We start from the raw sequence: 12,089 nt of genomic DNA, 5'->3' as shown, positions 1-12,089 counted from the left end.
TTTAAGATGCAATGAACTAGGAATCCACCACCACCATACCACCCACTACCCCCCACCTTCCCATCTCCAGGGTGGCATGGTCTCCCCAGTTGCTATGCAGCATCTAAAATTTAATCATAATCTCAGTTCAAGCAATAGAACTGGATTGTGTGTGTTTGTGTACATGTGTGCTTTTATGTGTGTACAGTTGTGTTTGATGTTTGCTGTACTTACATTTGTACAACGTACTAATTTAGTAATAACATACTAATTTACTGCCTGTATTGTTTATACTGTATACAGTGTAACCAGCTTGGCAAGAATAAAAACCTGGAATACACACTGAACTTGGAATACTCCCAAAATGAAATTTTTCAGTGTGGCTGTATTATTCAGCTATTTGAAGCAGGAAACATGGTTATTATGAAAAAACATATAAGCAGACACACACTTAATAATTCATTGAAACAAATTAAATGAAAAAAATGTAGCTCAGTGTCCACTTACTGTTTTTTTTTTTCGAGCAGTATACTGCCCAGTGAACGAAATGTGTATTAATTTGCAGCTGAAACTAGTACTGTAAATTTCATTATGTCCTCATTATGTAAACTACTCAGCCCTTTGAAAAAATTTAACTATAAATTAGTAAGTCCCAGGAAACTCAGAGTTAGGTCTGATTTGTCTTTGATGTTGTGCATTGGGGTCACAAACTGTGCTTTCTGTCATGTTTTACTACTCTTTTCACACTAATACCTCCTCCTGCCAGAGATATAGCTCAAAGATCTAAAGTCTGTAAAACCTGTTTTTATACATAAGACAGATAGACCTGTCATATCTTGTGAGCTTCCTTTTTGAAATGAGATTCAACACAGTTTGCATTGGTCTGAGCAGTTTGACTTTATTTAAACGATAGACTCAGACATGGGATGCAGTCCATATTAAAGATTGTTTTTGTCTGCAAACAGTTTAGTGTGTAACTGAACAGGGAAATAAACAAAAAATGCCAGTTCTGAAAATACTAACACTGTACAGGATGACATAAACCAGATTTCTTCTGAAGTGTCTTATTTTTATAGCCTGCTCTCACGGGTGTTTCTCCTGTTGAGCTCTAAATACTCTTAAAATGCCAGTGTACATGTGCTGGGAGGGCTGTGATAAAGCAAAACTGGGCAGCTCCATTTGGGCAAATGTGGGAGGAGTCCTACAGGATGTTAGCTTTGACCTCCTGAAACCGCAGGAGGCTTTTTATAGTGACATCAACCACAGACCGCTGCTTTCAATGACACGGCGTTTGTTTGGTCGAAGCAGGAAGTTGAGCTGAACTGATGTTGCTCCGGTTCAGATGAATGGCCGGCAGGGAGTTTTTAAGTTGCCAAAATGGGGCAATTACATGTTTTCTGGATCTAGACTGTGATTGTGGTGCTGAATTGAAAGCCAATGTAACACTGTCATGGTTCCTTGTGATGCCGTTAGCTATTCTGTGGCCTCATTTAAGTCAATCACAGGGAGAGGGAGAGGAAATGTGGATTTTTTGTGTGTTTGGGTGATTAAACCCAAGCATGAATGCACACAGTGTGTATGTGTATGTGTATGCATGTGAACTGAGGTTGGTCTGAACAGAACACATTGTTATAATTAGCTTGAAGCTTTAAAGTCATCCAAAATAGGATCCTGCTCAGTGACTGGAAGTTGAAAGCCAAGCAAAACATTTATTGTTGGATAATACTTCCTAATGTTATCATTTATCAGTGTGTAGCCAGTCTTAGGTATGTTACATACTACTGGTTAGTTCATTTAAAAGTGAAACACTATATTGTGCGTTATAAACTCATATATTTTGGATGCAAAGGCTTAATCTGAAAAGTAGCTGGCAGAGTTGGTGTCGAGGGAACCCAATCACAGACAGGCAGACAAACAGCTTTTAACTGAGTTTGACTGAGCAGGCCTACAGACTGGTAACATGCAGGATGGCAAAAGCAAAAGGCCACAGCACATGCAGTCACAACACAGAACCGCAACAATCTAGAATGGAGTAAATGTAGGTGTGATCAGCAGGTTTAAATTCTGAGGGTAATGGGGAACCTGGAAACAAGGCTAGGACGATCAGGCATTACTGCAGGGCAGGTGGATGTGGAAGTAAGAAAACAGGAACTGTAAGAAAAGACTGAGGGCATCTTGTGGGTAAATCAAGAATGGCACACAGGCAGAAAGTAGTAACTAAAGCTGATAAATGCATGTAAGTGAGAAAAATGTATAGTACCATGGCTTCCCTGTCTCTCCCTTTTCTTTCCCTTAACGCACATCCACTCATGGACTGATGTTCTATTTGTAATTCTTTCTGTTATCCACTAACACACACGCAGATTCTCTCTCTCTCATAGATTCACACACACACACACACACATACAACCATGCACATACCATCCTACCACAGCACTAGAGCCAAAATCCACAGGCTTTTGCCTTAACCTCATGTTATGTTTATATATCCATTTTCCATCATTCATCAGGTAGTATTATAGCCGACTCTGTGGTTGGACTTGGAGCGACTAAAGACAACAGAACAGCTTATGAAGCGTTGACAGACGAGACTGACGACTTTAGCTTTCTAACCATAGCCTGAGTGCAGGGTGGACTCAGGTGCAGTTTCCAAGATGCAGGTCTCTCATTTACCAACAGCTGCTTTATTATTTAGTGCTTAGAGCCCGGAGCTTCAGGAAAAAGAGAGATGTAATGTTTGCTAAATTAAATTCAAGGAGCAGCTTAGCAAAGATGCATGAAGGAAAAAGTCAGAGTTAAGAAAGTGACTAAGAATGACAAATGACAATGAATCATTAAAAACAACTTGGTTTTCCTACATGATTCAGAGTAATTCCAGAAAATGAGATTCCACACATAACATGTACAATATGTCAGTTTTCTATTTTAAAAACAACTGGGCCTGTATTCACAAAGCTGCCTAAGCCTAAAAGTTGCTCCTAGTGACAAAATTCTAAGAAAATCCTTAGAATTATGACGTTTCTTAGAATTTCCCCTTAAACTTAGGACTAAATCTTAGTAAAGATAAAAATGATTCACCAAACATCTTAAGAGTAGAGAGGAGGACTTTTAAGAGGCTTAAGAGTTTCTTTAGCAAAGGACAAAATGGCTGAAAGAAGAAATATTCTCCAAACACTGAACGATCGTGATTTAATTAAACGCTACAGATTGGATCATGATGGGATAGTGTTTGCTGTCAAACTTATGAGAGATGCGCTCACATCTCCCACCCAACGTAATAATGCCATAACACCAGAAATGAAAGAGTTTACAACACTGAGGTATTTGTCAACTCGAAAAATGCAACAGTGCAGTAGTGATGACTTGTCTGTCACAACCTGTAACCTCCTAACCTGTGTGTTACATGACTGCAGATTGTCCTGCAGTCATGTAATTTGGTAAAAGCTGAGCCATTTCACTCCCGTCAGTATGGTAAATAAATGTAAGCACTTACATATAGCTACTACTACTGCATGGAAATTGATAGACACATTTTCAACATTTGGCTGTTTTAATTAACTTTAAGCGTAACAGAAACTTTGTATAAAGAAGCCTGTATTCATGATTATACAATTTCTTAATACAAACATTTTATGATTTCACTGTCCATTCTATTATCAGTTATTCTATTTTTCACAAAGAGCACATTTTAAGACCTTTACAGATAGTTTTTAATGAACCAATCACAGTCCTTAAAATATTGCGTCATCCCTAGCAACAGGGTCAACCACACCTCAGCAACACATGGAGTTGTGTTGCTGAAATCCCTTTAACTCAGAGCCACCAGCACAGCTTAAATCCAAAAAGCATCCCTCTCTCAAGGGAAACTGAACACACGCAGATGGAGCTAGCACTAAGTACAGCAGAGTTAAAGAGCTTAATCCAGGTGAGCTTGGTGTTTCACTTCATTACAGTTAGATATAAAGTTGGTTGTGTTTTTGTGTTTCTCCTCAGGGATTGTGATGTCAGTCAGATTAACTACATGTACGCACAGTATGTTAAAAACACCATGCAGCCTCTCAACATCTCAGACGCCACCAAGGACCAACGATTCCCCTGGACAGTCAGTAATCTTTTCTTCTGTTTACTTCTTTATTTTCTTTTTTTCTTTTCCTAAAGTGAGTAACTATCATTCTTGTCTTATGACAGAGCGATAACCCAGATCACACCAGCAGCCAGATAAAGAGTTTGCTCTGTACTCCCATCAGGAATGGCAAGAAGGACAAAGTCATAGGTACAAGATCTTTCTCTTTCTGTCTGGTGGAGAAGCCTTTGAAGTACTATACCGGGGCTTAAGCCTCCTCTTTTTTATGACAGTCTATGACAGTGGCTTCGCTAAAGATCTGTCAGCAGAAAACTAGCACAGATCAATATAGGTTTTCAAGATGAACCGAACAATAAGGAGTAATTAGTGGTGCAATCTGGGGTGATGCATTTTGTGGTCCTGCATTTTCATTACAGACATGTTTTAATGAAAAGCCAGTTTAAGCCTCACATGCAAATATGCACAGTATAGTGGTCCAATCCAGAGAGGTGAGCACTGATCCCAGACCGCTTCAGTGCTTGAACTGTCTCTGTGGTTTTCCAGTTACTTTTCAACGCAGTGATGTAACATTAGCTTTACAATCTTAAATCATAGGCCCAAGAACACATTAAAACAGCATAGCATTACCACTTTTATTATCTGTCCGTCAATAGTCCTGCCACTCCATCTATCTATGTGATTATCATCAGCATAATCAGCTGATTGCAGCTCAATTAGTTGCCTATGAAGATGATTGACTAGGGATGTCCCTGAATGATCAAACAAAGCAGGCTCTTGTAGCCTCCCCTCCAACCTTTAAGGGTCCTGAAGATGAGCAGGATCAAAACAGCTAATTAATTACAATGAAATATTCTTCAGCCTTCACCTTGACCAGATTAATTCAAATTAGCTCACTTTTTTTGCTTTATGAATACATTATTTGCACTAGAGATGCAGTATTCATTTCCATGTCCTTATAAGTCACAGATTTGTGTCAAGATGCAAACAAAAACTGGTAATTGTATCTCATGTTGTAATTATGTAAAAATAATTCCCTCAGCCTTACACTATGCGTTCAGACAGACAAATACAAAAATCTAAGTTGTAAGAAGTGGAGATTTTGGTCCAGATGTCATTGACTCCACTTTATGACTATGCATTGTTCCAACTTCAAAGCTGCATGTCTTCTAATAGAAAGTCATCTAGTAGGATGTTGGCCTAAATTTGGTTGGAGGTTTACACTGATATAAGGTGCCATGAAACTTATAAGTTATAAGATAAGTCAAACATTTTTCATTGATGTAGGGGTATGTCAGTTGGTGAACAAGATGGATGAAGCATCAGGCAACGTGAAGGCTTTCAACAGAAATGACGAGCAGTTCCTAGAGGCCTTCGCCATCTTCTGTGGTCTTGGCATCCAGAACACACAGATGTATGAAACCGTGGAGAGAGCCATGGCAAAGCAGGAGGTCACTCTGGAGGTCAGGCCCAAACATGCACACGCACACAGCAGAGAGTCCTTTCAAAAATGCACAACCACATTTTGAAATCAGTTCAGTCGGGTTCATTTATTATATCATCAGCTGTATATTAGACATATGGCTTTGTTGGGATCATTCCAGTGTTGCGTCAGTGAATATTAAACTCTCCAACAGTGGCTAGACCTAGAACCATGTTGAACATCTATACCTTTGTCTTCATGTATAAGGCCTTAACATCTGTGTTATATGTAAGGAAGCAGTTTAAATTTTAGTCCCTGACAGCAAGCACATTTTTCAAAAATGAAGACATTTTTGCCAATGCACACATTTTCAAATACTTGATTCTAAGGTGAAGGTTATGATATGTTATAGAAGATGGCAAGCAGTAGTGAGTGTCCTCACAAGTGTAACAGTACAAGAAAGTACAGTGTGTGTGAGAGCATGTATGACAGAGCTATTTGTAGGTGTGTGAGTGACAGTGATGAGGTGAGGCAGAAGGATTTTTCCAGCTGCTTTCCTGCCTCCAGCTTCTGTGGGTGACAGCCAGAGAAGCACAAACTTATTATAACCCACACAGCCCACACACAATCACAATCCACCATTATGCCCTCTGTTCAGTCTCACATGCTTTCAGTCACACACATTCAAAGACGACACGCACTGCTGCTGTTCTTTGTCTGTTTGTGGCAGAGCTGTCAGCCTCAGGGTGTCAGAGCTGATGTCTGTCTCCTCCACCACTTTACCCCGTTCAGCTAGGCCTTGCTCCCAGAAGGTCAGGATTGCTGTACCTCTTCATTTCATCCTGAATCTTGGTCAAAGTTCAGCTGAATCAAATCTTATTCACATCAAAATCCAAATAACAATGAATGTAATTGAAGAAACTGAGCCAAATGTGATTTCCAGACTAAAGTTGAGAGACAGAGATCACTAGCACTGTGACGGGTTTTTAATCACGCAACAACATTTTTACATGGATCATTATAAAAGTATATTAAAGCCAGTCAGTGATAGCCAGTGCTTTCTTCCAGGCTTTGGAGGACAAACAAGAATGGAAACACCTGTGATACATCAACATTGCAATTTTTTGTCAACAATAATGTGGGAGCTGGTAACACAATCATCTCAGGATATTTTTTCATTCTTCTAATTTTATTAAAATAATAATCATGGACATTAACTGTGCTTCTTTTCTCTGTCTATATTCTGTTGTGAAAATGAACACACACGGCTCTCTTCTTGATAGTGGACTCCAGAGCATAATGTCTTCTTCCTACATTGTGTTTGACTGACATATGAGATTGATAAGCAGCAGGACCTTTTCTTTTCTTCCCTGTGAAAAGCCTGTTCACCTTGAGCTTTATGTGTCATTTTGACAGCTGTAGATGCATCAGCGCACTAATGTCATTTCCAAATGACTCCGAATCGCAGCCTGTGTGTACAGCAGACATTTTCACTTCATAGCAGGAGAAGTACAGGCAGGACTAATAAGATAAATGGCTCTGTCCAGCATGTCATGCAGCAATTAGAAATGTCATTAGTTACAGCTCTTTAACAGCTGTAGTTGCACCAGATTTTCCCTCTCGCCCCTAGTTCATTATGTTTCAGTTGATGTCTAAATTACACTGTGTGCATACTTGCATGTTCTAAAAATATATATGTTAAATCAAATGATCACAAACCGAAGATCAGCACAAAGCAACAAGGTGATGCATGTCAGTGAGCAGGTGTTCTGCAGAAAACCTGATGTGACCCAAAATTTGTTTTTGTACTGTATGTGTGTGTGTCTTGCAGGTCTTGTCGTATCATGCCTCCGCAGCAGAGGAAGAAACGCGGGAACTCCAGGTAACCGCGGTAAATTAAAATTTATTAATTTGACAAAATACACTTACCCAAGTCAGTACACACCAATATATGGATTAATCAATACACAGGGTTAAAAAAGACAGTCACACACATACGCACACTGGTAGATGTTGTCCTTTAGGGTCAGAAGAAGCCGAGTTTGTGTATGAGAAGCAGTCATGGAACATAATACCACACTGCTAAATCAGCAAGAAAGCGCCAGTATAGCAACTCTATATGGCTGCTTCCTCACAAACACCCACATGCAGTGGCCAGTATAGCACTGAATGCACTAGATTCACATATGGACAATGCATCTAAACTAAACTGCTCATTTTGGTAACATTCACATGGAAATAATATAATATGCTAAATATAATATTATATATATATAAATATTTTTCTGTGTCCTCTAATGAATGAACTGCAATTTGCAAGAGTGAGAGAAGCAGATGTGATTTTCTCTATTCTCCATACTAGCACTCCCTGTATTTTATGTTATATTTGACCTTCATGCACATTTTGTAATAAAGTACATAAAGTTAGATGGGCTGACTAGCGTGTATATTTATAGTTACTTGAGAAATTAGCGACACAGAGACGTTTTGTGTTGAAGATGCAGAATGTAGATAACACCACCTGCACCAAATATTTCACTGATGTATGCAAAGTTTCAAAGAGACACCAGACAGTGCTGTATTTAGCCTCAGGGTTTAGAGGTGTTATTTTGTTTCGCTTGCAAAACAAGATGTCAAAGCTGTCTTCATGTACAGCACTTTGCTGTGTAGTTATATTAAAAGAATGGCATGACAGCAGAATCACTGGGGAGACTGTGTAATATGCAGAAAACCAGACTAAGCAGCGCCAGTATAGCAGCCCAGTGATGCTGTTGCTGCTGAGTTGAAAGCCTAGGAGAGGAAGCTTTAATGTTATTCTTTTAGATGTATCAGTGCCGAGCTGTGTTTCATTGATACATTTTATTTATTATTCATCTCATTGTCCCTCAGACATCTCTACAGGTTGTGTTATTCTATTGAAACAAATAACTCTTTGTCTTCTTAGTCTAATTTGTTCTGGTTATTTGTCTGATATCCCGGCCTTACAAAACACATGCCAACATCAAATATTTCTCTTCAGCCACGATCTGGAAATGTTTGTAAAATTCACTGTCATCTGATTATTAAATGACATTTTTTAATTTTAATCTGAAACATATGAGTCAAATTTACATGAACCTGATCTCATTTGAGATGAAAACATTTTCTAGCTAGCTGCCTGTTTTTTAATTCAAATATGGTGAGCAAACTGGTTTTCTTTACTACCTGTTTGATTGTCTGCTCAGGTTTCTCTCCTCTTTGGACCTGTTTTTAGCATATATCTAGAATACTAACCCTCTGATTCAGGTTAAAAGATCAAACTGATAACTCATAACCGACTAGAGTGAAATTAATTAATCCATCCATCCATCGTCTATACCTGCTTATTCCTATTTAGGGTCACGGGGACCTGCTGGAGCCTATCCCAGCTCTCTTTGGGTGAAAGGCAGGGGTACACCCTGGACAGGTCACCAGTGTGAAATTAATCATTATATTATCAGAATACAAGCAGTAATTTGAGGAAAGTAACCGATCTTTTGTAGAACCTCTCTCACATTAGTGGGCCTGTGGTTTAGTACTGTCTTATGATTTTGTTAATTAGCTCATTTGCAAGTGTCTAACTGGTTTCTGACAGTAACCAAAGGCAGCTCTCCACATATAAACCAATCAGTACAGCTCAGCCTTTACACCAACCTTAACAAAGACAACACCTGACTGTCTCCACAGGTCCTGTCCTGTTCTCTCTTCTTTGTGGCAAAGTGGCTGAACTAACATCATAACCTGCTTAAGTGGCCTCCCTTGAGTACTACAGTGAAGATGTGTCACTTAGTATCTAGGACACAGGCCTGATTGTGTTTTGGGGGAGGGGGGTTGTTCATACTGTTGTTCACATACTGCTACATACAGTATGTGTGTGACACACTGTGGGATAAAAACTCTTTATTGTCTAGTTAAAGCTGCTACAAAGCTCTACTGTAACTGCAGCTGCACGTTTATGTCTTGAAATTAAATGACAATTATCATTAAGTATCTGGAATATTATCACCACATGATTACCAGTGATTGGCCCAACTAACTCATTCAGATAACTCACTTTAATATTCATGTGCTGTACTTGTATGTGTGCTAGTGAATCCACAGCTTCTCTGCAGTTCCTAATCTTTGTGTTTTCTGTGTTTGAAGGCAGCCACAGTTCCATCAGCCCAGTCCTTGCGTCTACTGGACTTCAGCTTCAGTGACTTTGAATTGTCAGACACTGAAACCACTTTGGCTACCATCCGCATGTTTGTCGACCTCAGCCTGGTCCAGAATTTCCAGATGAAGTACACAGTAAGAACTCACCTAGGTTGAAGGAATGAGTCTGATGTTTTGGATTTGTTCATGACATTTCATACAGGTTGCTACAGTTTAAAGTGCTTTATTGATGACAGACTGAAAAAAGCTGCTAGTTACTCAGAATAAAAAATATATATGTTTTTAAAAAAAAATTCTATTAACATCCTTTGAAACCGTAAGCATGGACTTTTACATTTTTGTCTGAGCACATATTTAACAGGCTGTTTCCAGGCAGACCTTGTTAACATCAATCTCTGTGCTAGAAAGTCAAAATGTCAGACTATTCCTTTAACTTTTGTTTTTTTAATATATTGATATTATTGTTTGTTGTGTTTGGATTTAGGTAGAAGTGTAAAGTCTTTTAAAAGTTTGAATTTAGCTTCACGACTCCTAATTTAGACAAAAACAAAAGCTTACCTACATACACAGTAGACCAAATCACAAATAATATTATGCAAAATGCTCATCAGATAATATTACAATTTTGCACAGTTCTACATGAGCCCAAGTTATTTTTGCAAACACATATTTGTTTGTTTTTATGGTTTTTATTTTATTTTAATGACTTCATTACAATAAAATACTCTAGGCTTTATTTTATTGAAGGATATTACAGCCACACAAATGTTCCACACAACAACACCACACTGACATTACTTTAGGTTGTTGTGTTCTCAGTACATGCAATGGAAAAAGACAAGAGCAGCTTCCTGTCTTATTAACTGCAGAGAACAATCTGCTTCTCATTGTCAGCATTAGACCATTAGAACATGAGTGTGTATATGTGTGTTTGTGTGTTGGATGGTGAGTGAGTGCATTTACAACTGAGTTAATATCTCTGTATTTGTCTGCATCCTTAACTTAGAGACCACACACACACACACCTAAAACACCTAAAACACTTCCCCTCCAAAAATCACACACACTCTTCCCTCTATTACGGCCCAATGTCAGACCCAAACGCTCTCCCTGTCCAGCTCCCACTTGGTGCCAGCACCACCCAGTAGCTGGTGGGTTTGGCTCGCTTCTCTCGCTCTCCGCGTGAAGAGGTCCTTGTATGTTGGTTGCTGACATCCGGAGTGCCTGCGGGGAGAGGTTTCATAAAGAGAAGCTTTGATTGAAAGAGATTAGGGCCCCTCAGCAGCACGGCCTGTCAGTTTGACATTCACAGAAGGCACTGACATACTGACCACCCCGAAGCATCACGTCCTGTGCAACATGTTATTATTTAATTCTGATTATAAGATAATTGGAATTCATTATAAACATAGATAAAGTTATGATGATCCCTGTAGAGAAAATTATGTTCAATTTGATAGCAGAATCTCGGTTTTGGTTCTTATAATGCCTAAAATTGGTTACGTTTTACTCGCTTTGTATTCACAGTCAACATAGAGGGTAGCACAGACTAACACAGCACACAGCATTGATGTTCTGGCAGGGCGCTCAGTCTTCACTTTGAGAAAAGGCAAACATCCTGACAGTCAAGTCACTTTGCTTATCACATTAACTCTTCCTGACAGTTAATTTACATCCACTCCTTCTGTTGTTTTTTGTTTTAGTTTTTAGTTTCTTTTCAGCCATTTCAAACATGAACTGTTGCTATACATTTATTCAGTTTGAGTGATTCTGCAAAGTAATCGCTGATGTGTTGTTATGCTCTATATATGAATATACTGGGATAATGCATTACAACTGCTCTGGGTTGTCAGACACTCAAGCAAATAGAATCGAGGCTCCAATACATTATAAAGTTTTATTATCTGGAAACTTAAAACTGGCTAGGGAGTCGGACTTGTAACCTGAAAATTGCAGGTTCGAGTCTCAGGTCCGGCAGGAATTGTCATTGGCACAGAGTGAGGTGAGACCCTTGAGCAAGGCACCGGACCCCCAACTACTCCCCAGGCGCTGCAGCATTGGCTGCCCACTGCTCTGGTTGTGTGTGCACGGTGTCTGTGTGTTCACTGTGTTCACTTTCACTAATGCATCAAATAACCATGTGACATGGTGACTTTTCAGCACCAGAAAGAAATTCTGCAGGTGAAGTTGTCTATTTCCTGTTGCTATTTTGATGGTTGAGATGACTGCAGAGACGGATTCTACATTTATAATACGACATACTCCCATTCAGTTCATCACAGAAAAGGACAAGAACGTGATATTCAAGCGCAACCTATCACAGAGGGAACTCTCTACATTGAGAAATAGCACGACCTCCACTGGAAGTATAATGGATGAATAAACTACATTTTAGTTGTTAGAATGCCTATATACTTGTGTAATTACTTTGGT

General features: G+C 39.2%; 1 protein-coding gene across 4 annotated transcripts in view; it reads left to right on the top strand.

Moving 5' to 3' along the window:
• pde5ab (phosphodiesterase 5A, cGMP-specific, b) overlaps positions 1 to 12,089 on the top strand; it is a 62,297-nt gene that overhangs the window by 32,819 nt on the left and 17,389 nt on the right. For 3 of the 4 annotated variants that reach the window (XM_026330938.1, XM_026330945.1, XM_026330925.1), the window contains exons 9-13: positions 3,973 to 4,081; positions 4,168 to 4,252; positions 5,348 to 5,523; positions 7,315 to 7,374; positions 9,645 to 9,791. In XM_026330938.1, coding sequence (XP_026186723.1) covers positions 3,973 to 4,081; positions 4,168 to 4,252; positions 5,348 to 5,523; positions 7,315 to 7,374; positions 9,645 to 9,791 — 577 coding nt within the window. The remainder of the gene's footprint in view (positions 1 to 3,972; positions 4,082 to 4,167; positions 4,253 to 5,347; positions 5,524 to 7,314; positions 7,375 to 9,644; positions 9,792 to 12,089) is intronic. The other variant, XM_026330932.1, reaches the window with a different exon arrangement.

Source organism: Mastacembelus armatus, chromosome 18 (genome assembly GCF_900324485.2).
Source record: "Mastacembelus armatus chromosome 18, fMasArm1.2, whole genome shotgun sequence".
Taxonomy (NCBI): domain Eukaryota; kingdom Metazoa; phylum Chordata; class Actinopteri; order Synbranchiformes; family Mastacembelidae; genus Mastacembelus; species Mastacembelus armatus.
Note: the sequence above shows the minus strand (reverse complement) of the source record. Positions and strands in the feature narration are given on the sequence as shown.